Genomic DNA, 14952 nt, shown 5'->3' with positions numbered 1-14952 from the left:
ACGTCAGGCCAATAACAGATTTACCTCAACCACCTTGTCTCTCTAATACCCTGCGACCACGCAGCTACAGCTATGCTGCATACAAGGTCATACAGTGAGTCAGCAACAGAGCAGTCCTACCCCCCACTCCTCTAGCCACTAGGTGTCCCACCCTCCTACAGCAGGGGCTAGAACCCAGGAGTCCTGGCTCCCAAGCCGCACTGCGCTAGCCACTCATCTGCCAGAGCTGGGGCTAGAACCCAGTAGTCCTGGCTCGCACTCAGCTGTACGGGACCAACCTTGATGCGTACAGGGAGCTCCTGTGTATGGGCTCGTGGTGAGTGGGGTGTATGAAGTCATTTCTCCAGGTTCTGGCCAAGCTCGTCACGCCCTACGATGTCAGTTCCTGGCTCTCTCCCGGCTGACTGTGGTCTGGAGCCGGAGGTTAAAGCAGCAGAAGCTCAGGTGTAAAGAACACAGCCAAAGCTTCCCAGGAGGGGCTGGCAGGTAGGCCTCCGACTCGCTCACCTGCATCCTGAGGCACGTGCCCTCCGGAGCCATAGGCAGAGGGTGCTGCAGGCCTGGACTGAGGTGCCCGGAATATGAACGCACACTCCCTAGCCCACAGACACTAGTTCTGGTCACAACGCCCACCCAGGAGGCCTCCCAGGTTTGCAGGAATCTGCTGCCTTGCCACAATGTCTGTCTCACTGGCAGCCAGGAGCCTCTGCACACTGTGCCCCTTTCTCTCCATCTGTCCAGGTATCCCTTCTGGGCACCTACGTGTCAATAGGTCTGCCCAAGTGCAAGGAGCCATTGCAGCACAAGTGAGTCTGCCCAGGAGGGGCCCACACTACGGATGGCACTGGCAGCATCACCTGCTTCAACCCATCGCCATCTGGCTTCTGCATCCTTGGCCATCAGTCTAACCAATTTGTAAGCAGGCATCATGCCATCCCAACAGGCAGGCCAGAGTACAGAAGGCCAAGAAATTAGATGCCCAGAGCATTTGCACAGAGCAGCATTCTCAGCCCGTAGAACTGCTGCTGGTCTCTGATGTCCTAGCCAAGCGAACCTCTGTTGCAACACCAGCACTAGTCTTAGAAAGTAGGGATGGAAAAGTCCTATTAGCCACGCAGCCCAACTCCTGGGGCCATTGCAGGACTGAGATAATGAGATGGACCCAAACCAATATCCCCTATCTGAACTTGGGGCATTTGCAATCTGGAGCCGAATCCTGAGGCCAGAGCCTGTCTGCCAGAATCCCCTCCCAGAATTCTCTAGGCCACGGTGTGGCAATCCCACTGGGCTGATGGCACTGCAACCTCCATTGCCTCCCTGGGTGTTTTCCTTATGTCGACTGGGCTCCAGTGATGTCTTCTTAACAATCTGTTGCTGACAATGCTATTATCAGCAATTGGCCCCTCCAGCAGCTGGTCTGCTAGTGCAGATGGGATCAGACTAGTTTCAGCACCATTGGAGGAAGCTTGATTGAGACTCGTAGCACATCAGACTGATCCCTTGATAAGCAGTGTGTAACGCTGCCCGGCCAGATGCCAGCGCTTGCCCAGGCTGCGGGCATTAGTTAAGAACTGGCAAACTAATCACCTGTTAGTTTTGCTCAAAATAGGTATTAGTCTGCTATGAATGTAGTCAGTGTTTAGACTCTGAAATGCTTGTAAGTGGCTGCATGCATTAATCTCACGAGCACTGTCTGTAGTCCATGCGATAGGGAAATATGTAAGTTTTGCTTCATAACTTTGAAAATGTTTGCTCTGAACTTGTGAACCCAGGTTAAAATGAGATGGGCTCTCAAGGAACATCGCAATACAAAAGATTGGTTAACGGCCCTCTTGGACCAAGGATTTGGAAGCTGAACTAAGGAAATAAAACAAAACCACATGAAAACTTTCCATCTCTCTCTTCACTGTTTGAACTCTGACAGGGCCAGAGACTCTAAACTGAGACAGAGATCCCCACAGGTTACCTCGGGGTCTGCCCTGAAAGACACTTTGAATTGACAGATCACTACAACTTTGTCACCTTTAGGATTTAGATGTGAACTCATTTGGGTGTACATGTTAGCTTGCTTTAACTTGTAAATAACTCTCATTTCTTTTTCCTAGTTAATAAACCTTTAGATAGTTCAATACAGGGATTGTCTTTGGTGTACGATCTAGGGTACCAATTGATCTGAGGTTAGTGACTGGTTTCTTGGGACTGGAAGCAACTTGAACATTGTGTGATTTTTCTTGTAAGTTTATCACTAAGTCCAGTTTGTCTGGGTGGCAAGACGACTGTGACTCCATGGTAAGACTCCAGGAGTTCACATTTGTTACTGGCTTGGTGAAATCTTACAGGACACATCAGCAGTTTGGGGTGCCTGCTCTGTTTCCTGACAGTGCCCCGAGGTCGGCACTCATGGTCATGAGCCACTCCCGACAGCGGCTCTGTGTTCTAGTGTAGCTGGGGCCGAAGAGAATCAGAAAGCAGCAGAGGCTGGATCAGGTTTTGCCAGGCACCGTACTGTCCACTCAGGGCTTGCACCCCTCTGCAAAGTTCAGGCTAGAGTCCTTGTTTCTGGAAGGGCCGTGAATTTACTCTGGACATTGCAATGGGATTTCTTGGTAGCTACACCATCATCATCACAGGCCAACACAGCATTATTGGGCAATTCACTTGTCCTGAAACAGACAGTGGCCCTATCCTCATCTGGAGCCAGGCTGTTCAGCGCCAGGATCCTGTTTGTTTAGGAAGGGAAACCATAACCCACTTACCCTCCTTTGATGTAATCCAGGAAGGTGTACTCCGACTCCACAGTGAATGAGAGCAGCGTCACCTCGGAACCAAGAGACAGGGCAGCACGTTACACAGCCACCAAGACTGCAGGGATCACTGGTGCAGGGCTGAGTGCCGAGGAAAGGTGCTAGTGGGATGCCCCTGGAGACTACAGATTGCTGGTCAGCCCAAGGAAGTAGCTAACTTCCCCACACTGCTCTCTGGCAATGTGGGTCATGTTGGGCTGGTCGGACATTTTCTGTCAAAACTATTTTTCAGTGGAAAATTGAGTTTTCAGCTACAGTGTTTTTTGGTGAAAATATCTGAATTTCATGGGAAATGTCTGCATTCCTTGGAAAATCCCCCTAGGAACTAAGACACACCGACTTTGAAGGGATGCGGTAGCACTTCAGGGGAACTGAGATTCAGTCACTTCATGCGCCATTCTTCTCTATGCGCTGGACTTCATCTCCCATGATGCCCCATGGCCAGGGACGCCCAAGTAACACTTCCCTTCTCCAAGAGAGGGGACTGCGGTGCAAAATGGGAGATGAATACCGACCAAGAAAAAAGCCTGGCTCATAGAAGAGGATGGAGGCATGAGGTGCCCAAGCTCCAGCTCCAACAAGGTGCTGCAGCAGCATTTCCAAATTTAAAGGTTTTGGTTTTCAGCTGAAATCGTCTGAAATTTGAATTTCTGGTTGTCACCATGGATCCTCCCCGCCACCCCATTTTGATCCAGCTCTTGTTTCACGTCTGCCTGGAGGGCCCATTAGTTTCAGTTGGTTAGGGATTCAACAGGAATCACAAGTTTCACTCTTTTTGGAGGTCCCAGTCCCTGGGCTTTCCTAGGAGGTCTCTCATCCAAGGTCTGACAGCGATCAGGTCTCTTCAGCTTATAAGATCAAAACAGAAACTGGTCCACAAGAAGCTGATTGGTGACTGAGTGGTTCCACATTTCTAGTGATGTGGCAGAAAATTCTGACCCTCCATATCAAAGCATAACATGGGGCGGCGGGGGGAATGTTGGGGAAAGAATGCTTCTGATTGGTTGCAAAAAGAAAAGGAGTACTTGTGGCACCTTAGAGACTAACCAATTTATTTGAGCATAAGGTTTCGTGAGCTACAGCTCAAATAAACTGGTTAGTCTCTAAAGTGCCACAAGTACGCCTTTTCTTTTTGCGAATACAGACTAACACGGCTGTTACTCTGAAATCTGATTGGTTGGTTCTGCATGGCAGCTTGCCATTGGGCAACTCACCATCCGGGGATAATCATCTCCTGCCTTCCTGGGTAGCTTAAATCCCAAAGAAAAAACAACATCACTTACTGTTCCCGAGTTAATGTATTTCTTTTTCTTCATTTTCTTTTTGGGATTCACCACCTGAAAGACGAAGGAAATGGAAGAGACTGAATATCCTGGGGCCCAAAGTGAAGCCTGCTTATGCTAGCACAAATGACACCATTGGCGTAGGTCCCTCAGCAATAGTGATGGTGGAGGTTGTCCATTTTTACCAGTGTGTCTTCTTCCTGCTCTATCTTACTGGAGAGTGAATAACCAAAACTGAATACAGTGTTCCAAGTGAGAGGCATATGACTGATAGAAAACACTGCGAACATGTTATCAATCTGTCTTTATCCATCGCGTCAGATATTCGGACATCAGAACAAGTCTCCAAATTATCTGGATGCTTATCTTTATTTTTAGTCTGAGATATGCCCCCCACCCCTCCCAAAAAACTTATCAGCAACGTAAAAACAACCCATCTTGCTTCTGATCTTTATATAGCCATCCCTTAGCAGGGATAAGGATGGAAGCAGAACAGCCTAAAGCAGCAAATTCAGCTCTCAGCAAAGGCAATTCTTTACATCTCGCTTGAGCAGCCCTCAGGATGCCGGAGAACATAACAATGCTTCTGTTACTAAAGGGAATGTTTCCCTTCTGTGTCCCAAAGCATGGTCCCAATTCTAGGAAAAGATTTTAGAGATTTCAGCACTGACGGTACAGTCACAATGTGGCATGAATTGGGGGAGCCCCCACTGAACTCAGCTGATCTACAGCAGCGGAGGATGAAGCCCCATGGGAGCAGTCACCCTGTGCTGAGGTTCAGCTTGAGGCACCACTTACTGTCCTCCCAGCAGGGTTTATGGAGGATGGAAATGGTGTACGGGCCCCATGCTGGCTCTCTGCAGAGGGGGATTTCACTCTCAAAGAGCACGCATGGCCCCCATCACCCCAGAACCTGAGCACCTCACAATCTTTATGATATTTACCCTTCCAATCCCCCACGAGGCGGGGCAGGGCTATCAAACCCATTTTACAGATGAAAAACTAAGGCCCAGAGAGATGTGACTTACCCAGCATCCCACACAAATTCCATAGAGGGGGAAGGGACTTGAACTCTGTCTCCAGCTAGCATCCTGACCACTGGGCCAGCCTTCTTCAGGGCTAGACTAGCACTGTCCACATTGTTAGACCTGGAGGCCAAGTGACTAGTGATTTGGGATACCTCCATTTTTGAGCACCCAACCTGGAGACACCTTGAAGGGGTTGACTTTCAGAGGGCTGGTGTTGGACACTTTGACATCAAGTCCCTTTAAGACAGCTCAAGCTGGGTGCCCAAAATCACTGGCCTCTTTGAAAAAGCTTGGCCAGAAAGTCCACTCTTCAAATGTCCAAATTCTGCAGGACACAACTGCCCTGGCTACTTTCCACAGCCAAGCTGCTCCATAAGGGCCCAGGTCCTTCCAACATCTGGGATGGGGAAGCGCCCAGATTTCCTGACCCTACTGCTCATCTGGCCCTCTCCAGCAAGTCCTGATCTTCTCCCCGCCCAGCGGCTCTGCTGGCTTCCCTGAGGCTCTCAATCATAACCAGGAACATGGCCTTTCCAGCCAGCAAATTGACATTTTTGCTCTGTCTCCAAAAAGAGCGAATCTGAAATCACTTTTCCCCCTGCCCTTCATGATGATCCATTTTGATAAGGCCTTGGGAATTCATCTGGAACAAAAGGCATTAATGATTTGAACAACTTATATGCCAGTCTCCCCCTCCTCCCCTTTGCTCCCTCCCCCCCCTCCCGCTGGAGGGAGCCCCGCAAGCCTGCGATGAGACATGCTGGGACACTAATAGTGTGTCAGAGCCCATGCGGCCATTCGGAAAGCTGGCCTAGAAACGTCACATCCGATGAGGCTAAAAGGGAGCTGCCACAGTTAAGGTGTGGGGAGGGCACAAAGCACTTTGGGAGAGGGAAGGAAACCCAGCCCAAGAATGCAGGGGATTCAGGCATGGGATCATTGCTCGGATTTGCTTATCGCGGACACACCGGCTCTGCCATCTGCACAGAGAGTTTTAAGAACGGAGGCCCTCAGTCAATGGAGCGATGCTGATTGACAGCAGGCAAAGAGCTTGCCTGGAGCCTGCTCGCTGTTACTCTGCCCTGTGTCCCCACTTACACCTGTGCACAGAGTTGCCCTGGCTCAGCTGACATGAAATACGTCCCAGGTTTTACTTGCTGTGGCAGGCCAGCAAATAGCCAGCCACCGCCTTGCCTCCCAGCCACGTGGAGAAACACCAGCCAGGCCCCACCAGCAGAATCCATCTCACACAGGCTGCATGAGTGCTAACCCCCGGGAGTTCACTGGTGAGGCAGCTACACGCACTCTGTTCTGGCCATATGACATCACTAGTGGTAAACTGTGGCCAAGGTGCTGACATACCGGGATGTCCAGACTTCAGTTAGTGCGAGGTTGAAATTCTGGGCTGCGGCCCCTGGAGGATGTGAATCAGCATAGCCCTATTGGCTTCACTTTATGCCAGCTGAGCATCTGGCCCACAATGTCCCCTGCACCGAGGTGTCTAGTCTCCTTTCCCATTGCTAGTTCATTGGATTCCTGGATGCTGAGACTGCCCCAGCGTCCTGGAAGGATCAATCAGGTGTCGCAGCCAAGGAGATATGACAAGCAGAGCCCAATAGCAAACAGAAACATGGGAGTATCCCGGAGTAACTCACAGATGGGTTTGTATCCATGGTAAAATCCCTTTATGGTTGTACAGTAGCAATTTGTTTGTATTATTTATTACTGTCAGGAAATGTCTAATAATTGGCTTTCATACAGTATTTTCTATGCTCAGGGAGACTTGAATCTTGATTTCTGAGCAATTTCCTGCCAATGCCCTGAGTCCTGAGCAGCTGCCCTCCCTCTGTTCCAGCCCATAGCTCCCCATCCCCTACTCTGCCAATGCCCTTGCACCCTCACCTCTGCTGTTTCAGTCTTGGACTCCCCAAGACTGCCAGTTTTGCCGATGCACCTCCATCTACCACTGTTCCAGGCCCAAGTTCCCCACACAGCTTTCTGATGCCCATCACTGCTCACTGGCAGACCTGGCCATCTCCTGAGCAGGGACTCAGCTGTGTGCTGATTTTGTTATTGCAATTATTGTTATTTATTATTACCGTGGTGCCAAGACGCCCTAGTCACAGACCAGGACCCTACTGTGCTAGGTGCTGTACAAACAGAGAGCACAAAGATGGTCCTTGCCCTGTAGTCAGATGTTCTCCAAGTTAGGAGAGACCATCAGACCCACCTCCCATGTGATGTCAGCATGCGGTGAATCCAGGCTGTCCGAGGAGAGCAGCCAGTGTGTGACAGCAAACTGATTGGGTGACCATTGTCACTCCCTTTCCACAGGTACAAACAACTGCACAAGGGACTAGGCAATCATCAGCCCTGATCTCACAATGGTGTCACACTGGTGGTGACCACTGGCCAGACCCTCAGCTGGTGTAAATCAGCATAGCTCCATTGGACATTTGCCAGGTTACGCCAGCTGAGGATCTAGCCCAGGAGCCACTCCTGATTTACACTACCTCTCAACACTGGAGTGCACAAGGCTGGTGGAAGGGACGTGGCCCAGAACAGTGGAGGCCTGGCTGCCCAGAGCTTGGCTAGCCCCCTAGGTGGGTTCCGGGGGTGCCCCGTCTGTCACTCACCTCGTAGACGTTGAACTGGCTTTGCCCGCGGGCCAGCTCCCGGTAGCTGGTTGTGAACTCCCCAATGAAGTCGTGGCTGTGCATGGAAAGAGAAGCTTTATGAGAAATGCTCTAGTGACGGATTGTCAGCCTGGGGGTTGTGCCCAGGTGTCAAGGGGCCATGACCACCTTGACCTTCCCATATTGCTAAGTGGAGGCAGGGTCCTGGGGGGAACCACCGCTGTAGAGTTCACTCAAGCTCCTTCTTCCCTCCTTGCTGTCTCTTTCTCAGTCCCCTCTCTTCTCCTGTTGTCTTTCCCTCTCTGCTGCACTGGAATCACTGACAAAGCATCTCTCTGCAAAGAGAACGAGTAATGTCTGCAGCACAATGGCCCTGATCCTGCCCCGGATGGAATCACTGCAAAGCCCTCACTGGCTTCAGTGCCTAGCCTGCTCTGGCATTTTTGTGGTTTGTATTGGAGGCTGCATAGATCTAGTGAGTCCCCCTTACCTGCCATCCCGATCCCAGTCATACACCTCCACCTTGATGGTCCTGCAAGACACAATGCCAACGTTATTGCCAGAGTCAGGATGGGACGATTTCACTAAAGGATAGGTCAGATCATCCCTCTGCCCCCACATGCACAGCCTAGGCTAGCATCAGCATCTTCTCTGGCCCTTCACTCAATGCTGCTGCAAGAGTTTTCTACTGTGCAGCCTGGAAGAGTCTTGTCCATTCTCCATTGCCTCCCAGGTCTCACCTAAACACATTCCTACTTTCCTGGTCTATGGCCTGTAAGTTTTTCATCCCTCTGCTGGTCTGGGCTCTGTACTGCTCCTCGTCCGCTTACTCTGTACACCTTTATCCTGCCCTCTCTTCATTGCCTCTTCAATAAGGCAACCCGGCCTTTCTTTTCAAGCCCTCTATATATGAGAATATAGTTAATGGTGCCTCACCAGGGGGCTAGACTAGCTGGCCTCTTGAGGTCCTGTCTGCCCTACATTTCTATGGTTCTGTAGGTCTCTAACCATTCCCATCACCAGTCTCTGGGCCAGGCCTAATTCTGCAGCCCCCTTCCAGAGAGTGGTATTAGAATAGCTCAGCACAGAGCTTCCAGTGGAGTTTGGCACAAGCGTGATCATCATGGATTGAACCAGGGCCCTCCAGACCTAAAAGCAGGAAGCGCTACAGGGGAAAGGCTGTCACAGACTCGCACCCCTACAGATCAGCACAGCTCTAACACACCCTCGCTCATGATGGTTACGCAAGGGAGCAGAGATTACTGCACGATGTGGACAGACCTGGGTTAGAAGCCCGTGGCTGCACCCAGTGGGTGGGGAAGGAGTTAATACTCAAAGTGCTGTCTCAATCAGGGAAACAAAGTGAGGGGGTGGATTGCGTGTGTTGTCTCCATCTGTGACTGGCTTGGCCCTGATGTCTATGTTTCCATGGCAACTGAGGCTAAAAATACACTTCCAAAAAAATGGTGGTATTGGCGGGGGGGGGGGGGGGGGGGGGGGGGGGGGGGGGGGGGGGGGAAAGACCCACGCAACAGTCAAAACAAACTAATTAAATCTCCAGCGCAGGAGTTGGAATGATAATTAAAAATCATCTTAATAATCTGTTTGGACTTTCTTGGAAGCAGGCGAACGAGTTAAGTGTGTGGGGTGAACCCACCGTGCTGCGGAGACCAGCAGGGCCACACAGGAGGGAGCTAGGATCGTTCCAGGAGCCGTGGGTCACCAGGTGCAGAGTGCTGGCTGGTGACTGCTACCCTGAGATCTCCACAGAGCTGCCCTGCCAAAGCGGATCAGAGAGCAGGGGATATCTGGCCTCAGTTTCCCTCAGTGCCCAGTACCAGCTACTTCAGAGGAGGGGGCAGAACCTCAGTGGATAATTATGGAATAACCTGCCCATGCAGGAAGCTTCTTCTTGACCTGTATGGCTAGTAATCGCTTTATGCCCTGAAGCAGCCGGGTTTATAGAATCAGAACTGGAAGGGACCTTGAGACGTCATCTAGTCCAGTCCCCACACTCATGGCAGGACTAAGTATTATCTAGACCAGTGCTACTCAAAGAGATGGTCTGCGGACTGGGAGCCATTGGCCCAAAAAAAAAAAATGCTGGTCCCCCACATCAGATAGCTTGAGAAGCACTGATCTAGACCATCCCTGACAGGTGTTTGTCCAACCCGCTCTTAAAAATCCCCAGTGATGGAGATTCCACCACCTCCCTGGGCAATTTATTCCAGTGATTCACCACCCTGACAGTTAGGAAGTTTTTCCTAATGTCCAACCTAAACTGCCCTTGCTACAATTTAAGCCCATTGCTTCTTGTCCTCTCCTTAGAGGTTAAGAACAACAATTTTTCTCCCTCCTTCTTGTAACAACCTTTTATGTACTTGAAAACTGTTCTCATGTCCCCTCTCAGTCTTCTCTTCTCCAGACTAAACAAACCCAATTTTTTCAATCTTCCCTCATAGGTCATGTTTTCTAGACCTTTCATCATTTTTGTTGCTCTTCTCTGGCCTTTCTCCAATTTGTCCACATCTTTCCTGAAATGTGGCACCTAGAACTGGACACAATACTCCAGTTGAGGCCTAATCAGCGCGGAGTAGAGCAGAAGAATTACTTCTCGTGTCTTGCTTACAATACTTCTGCTAATACAGCCCAGAATGAGGTTTACTTTTTTTGCAACAGCGTTACACTGTTGACTCATATTTATCTTGTGATCCACAATGACCCCCAGATCCCTTTCCGCAGTACTCCTTCCTAGGCCGTCATTCCCCATTTTGTATGTGTGCAACTGATTATTCCTTCCTAAGTGGAGGACTTTGCATTTGTCCTTATTGAATTTCATCCTATTTTCCTTACAGAAAAACCTGCCTCATCTAATGTAACTGTCAATTTCTTGCTTAGTGGAAATGAGGTCCAGCCGGTGCTCACTATAGATGCACAGAATGCAGACAGAGTGCTGAGAAAAGGGATACCCTGTCTTGGAGGGGGTGGTGAATGCGCTTAGCAAGCGTTCAGCCTCAGCTAGGTAAATATTAGCACCGTCTTTTTACAGGGGAAACTGAGGCACGGAGCGGCGCTGTGATTTGCTGAAAGCCACCCAGCAAATCAGTGACAGAGCCCGGAATGGAAGCAGGGTCCCTGACTCCCCATCATTCCTGCTCTGCCCCTTAAATCACAGCAGATAAGTTGATTAATGAGTCATTGTTTCCATTAAAGATGAGCCCAGTGTCAAATGCCCCAGGAGCTGGGTCTCCCGCCATTAATTATATTCTTACCAGCACAGGATTGTAAATCATTGATCTAAGATCCTTATTTGGCCCCACCACCTCAGAATCGTTACTGTATTTACCCTCAGCACCCTGGGAGGTAGCTGTTGTCCCATTGTACAGATGGGGAGCTGAGGCCGGCCCAATGTAGAGTTAATTAGTTATACCCCATGGAACACTTTAGCAGGGGAGACTGAGAAAGGCCCACTTCAGGATACCCCAGACCTGGTGATTAGGGACTCTCCGGAGCGGTGGGAGACTCAATTTTGACTCCCCTCGGTTGATCCTAATGCATTTACACACTTCCAGAGACACAGAAAGTCATACCCAGATCCCACTGCTCTTCCACTCTGCTAAACTCCCCAGCTGGCCTCCCCTCTGCGCTGAAGTGATGGGCATGAAGCCGCCTGCGAGATTAGTGATGCCAAAGTGGCACGGACATTACATTTAAAGTCACACGCGGACAGTCAGCCCCAAACGTTCACTCTCTCAAAGGAGCTGGCTGCACCTCCAGCCCTAACAGCAATACCATGCCCCAAGCAGCTGTCAGCACTGAGCATCCGTCAGGGGCCTCTCGCCTCTGCAATTGCACCCAGGGCCGGACCTTGTAAGGGTCGGTCTGTCAGCCTTTGTGACAACCTCTTGCCAGACTGGCTGGAAGCTGAACATGGGCAAGGATGATGGATAAGGAGGCTTCAGGGCATGGAGCTGTATGAGAGTTTGGCTGGGAAAGGGATAAGGGCCAGATTTACAAAGGATGCAGGATGCAGTGGAGTTTACAAACGTGCCCAAGCAGCTCAGGTGTCTCTCTGCATTGTTAGGTGTCTAAATACCTTCATAAATCTGGACCTAAGTGGGTTCTTCTAACTCTCTGAGGCAGCTGGCTCTTTACCCACCCAGCTATAAGGGAGATGGGCATGTCTAACTAGAGAGGGAGGTCCTAGTGTATGGGCTGAGCAGCCCTGAGGAGGAGCAGCTAAGTTAGGGGCAAGGCTTGGACTGGGCTTTGCATTGTTTCCTTTTGAGTTCCTTTTGTGAATAAAAACCAAAGCCCAAGAAGAAGGTAGTACTGATCCAGAGGGATGTGCCCCTGGGAGACCTCCAGAGAAAAATACCCTGGATCGCAAAGTAAATTAAACTAATGCTCCCCCACCCAGCTCGGCAAGTGAGCATGATGGCTAAAAATCTAGGAAGAGACAGACGGAAGACTATACTGGGTCCAAAACAAGGAGACACATATTCTGGCTATGTTAACACTCAAATTCACACCCCCACATGCACACCCATCATGGTATTATTTATTTATGTATTTATTATGCATTAATTATAGAGCTCTGAATTGTGTGGAGGAAAGATGCAAAAAATCCTCCTCCAGCAATGTGCTATATTTCCTGTGACAAAGTTCCTCCTCTGCCTTGATGGGTCTTGTTGGCGGATTTGCTCTCCTCAGAGGTTCACGGCAGCCCTCAGTTTGGCCACTTTTGCTCGTGGCTCAAACCTGCCGTTCACTCAGCTAACCTCATCACTGGCCAGCATGGGGAAAAAGGAAGAAGAACTATCCCCACAGTCTCTGTTGATCCACCATGTGGGTCAGGGAACAGCCCAGAGACCTTCTCCTCTGGTGGAGCCCACAGCCCAGGTCAACTCCTCCGGTGTCTGATCAGGAGTTGGGAGGTTTGGGGGGGAACCCAGGCCTGCCCACTGCTCCAGGTTTCAGCCCAGGGCCCTGTGGACTGCAGCTGTCTAGAGTGCCTCCTGGAACAGCTGTGCGACAGCTACAACTCCCTGGGCTACTTCCCCATGGCCTCCTCCCAACACCTTCTTTATCCTCACCATAGGACCTTCCTCCTGGTGTTTGATAAAGCTTGTACTCCTCAGTTCTCCAGCAGTACACCTTCTCACTCTCCTAGTGCCTCTTGCTCCCAGCTGCTCACTCACACACACACCACAAATGGAAGTAAGGTCCTTTTTAAACCCAGGTGCCCTGATTAGCCAGCCTGCCCTAATTGATTCTAACAGCTTCTTAATTGGCACCGGGTGTCCTAATTAGCCTGCCTGCCTGAATTTGTTCCAGCAAGTTCCTTCTTGTTCTGGAAATGCTCCTGTTACCTTACCTAGGGAAAATGGACCTGCTTAATCTGGGACTAATATATATCTGCCTTCTAACATTCTCCTGTAGCCATCTGGCCTGACCCTGTCACACTCCCTAAATAATCTCCAGCATCATTCTGGAGTACCAATATGTTGCATTTATCATTCTGAAGTATGTATACATCACATCTTTCAGGCATATGTCATATCTATCATTCTGGAATACGTATGTGTAACCCTGAGCATGTATATATCATCACCACATGACACACCATATCTTGTGTATGTCACATCTGTCATGTATATGACATGTCCTATCATGCATATGTCACACTTATCATGTATATGTTGCATCTTTCATATCAGAGTATCGTATGGCACATTATGCCATGTATATGTTGTATCTATCATATCACCATAGTACGTGACAAATCATATTATATAATATCACGGTATGACACATTTATCATGTATATGTTGCGTTGATCATATCACCGTATTGTATGAAACATCACAGCGGATATATGTCGCATCGGGTACACATCGCAGCGGCATGTCTAGTTATAGCATCTACCTACAGCACCACATCTGTTACATCTGTCTGCAGTTCCTTCCTTGCTCTGGATTGTTCTCTTGCTGTGTACCCATAACACCTGGTTAACGAGCCAGCTTCCTCGCTAGCTACCGTGCTGTGGGCTGTGACTGGCTAGACCCTGGATTGGGCAGACTGGCTTCAAGAGGCTCTTAAACCAGCAGCAGACCACTCCAACGGCTAATCCCCAGAGGCTGTGGAGAATGAGACCTGGCCCCAGAGCATTAGCTCCAGGGAGCTGGGGGGCTCCCTGTGTCTTCGCTTTCCCCAGTGCAATTGGAGTCCCAAAGCCATCAACCCCCAGACACATAATTGTAAGCAAATTAATCAGCATCGCCCCCGAACTGGAACTCCGGCAGAGTGTGTGACAGGCGTTTCCGGCTGGTGACTGAGAGCTGGAGAGCTGTGACTGTCTCAGGAGACTTACGAGGGGGTTGGGAGGAGGCCATGACAGCCAGCGGCTCCTCAGCGGCCAGCAGGCTCTCTGGGAGCAATGTGTCTGTCCCAGTATCGGTCTGCTGGCTGTCTCCATGTGTGCATCTGTCTGGAACGAGAGATCCAGACACATCAGAACAGTGATATTCATTCACTGGAGTACAGCAGCTTCTTTCATACAGCCGTCGTCTGAAAATGTTTTCGCATGAGGGGACAGATTCCGAGGAGACGTAGATAGAATAGCATGAAGAAGAAGAATAGAAAGGGCTACTGCTGTCATGAAACTGCAAGGTGCCAAACTGAAAATTGACGCAATATTTTCCACACAGTTAGCCTGGCGGGATGCACTGGCACAAGAGATTGCCAAGGTTGAGAATGGAGCGGGATTTAAAGAAGGGGACTGGACAGTCACCTGGCTCTTGAGGCAAAGAGGAAAAGCTAACCAAGCATTCAGAAAGGGTTACACGCCCTCCTGGGTTACACGCCCACCCTCTAACTCAGTGGTTCTCAACCTGGGGTCCGGGGCAGGTTTCAGGGGGTCCACCAAGCAGGGCCAGCATTAGACTCGCTGGAGCCCAGGACAGAAAGCCGAAGCCCCACTGCATGGGGCTGAAGCCGGGGGCCCTCAGTCCCGCCAGCTGGGGCTGAAGCCGAAGCCTGAGCAATGTAGTTTTGCAGGGGCCGTGGGGGGGCAATCAGGAAGGAGAGAAGGGGTTGGATGGGGTGGCGGGGGGCAGTCAGGGGCGGGGGTTTGGGGGAAGTCAGGGGACAGGGAGCGGGGGGGGGTGGATGGGGCAGAGGTGCAAGGGGGGGCAGTCAG

At 50.4% G+C, this 14952-nt stretch overlaps 1 protein-coding gene across 1 annotated transcript in view; it reads right to left on the bottom strand.

Annotated features, from left to right (window-relative positions):
* CPNE5 (copine 5) overlaps positions 1–14952 on the bottom strand; it is a 194278-nt gene that overhangs the window by 60461 nt on the left and 118865 nt on the right. Inside the window, exons 11-14 of the mRNA XM_037885250.2 lie at positions 8242–8283; positions 7752–7827; positions 4088–4141; positions 2757–2818 (exon numbers count right to left, since the gene is read on the bottom strand). Coding sequence (XP_037741178.1) covers positions 2757–2818; positions 4088–4141; positions 7752–7827; positions 8242–8283 — 234 coding nt within the window. The remainder of the gene's footprint in view (positions 1–2756; positions 2819–4087; positions 4142–7751; positions 7828–8241; positions 8284–14952) is intronic.

This window comes from Chelonia mydas, chromosome 21 (genome assembly GCF_015237465.2).
Source record: "Chelonia mydas isolate rCheMyd1 chromosome 21, rCheMyd1.pri.v2, whole genome shotgun sequence".
Lineage (NCBI taxonomy): Eukaryota > Metazoa > Chordata > Testudines > Cheloniidae > Chelonia > Chelonia mydas.
Note: the sequence above shows the minus strand (reverse complement) of the source record. Positions and strands in the feature narration are given on the sequence as shown.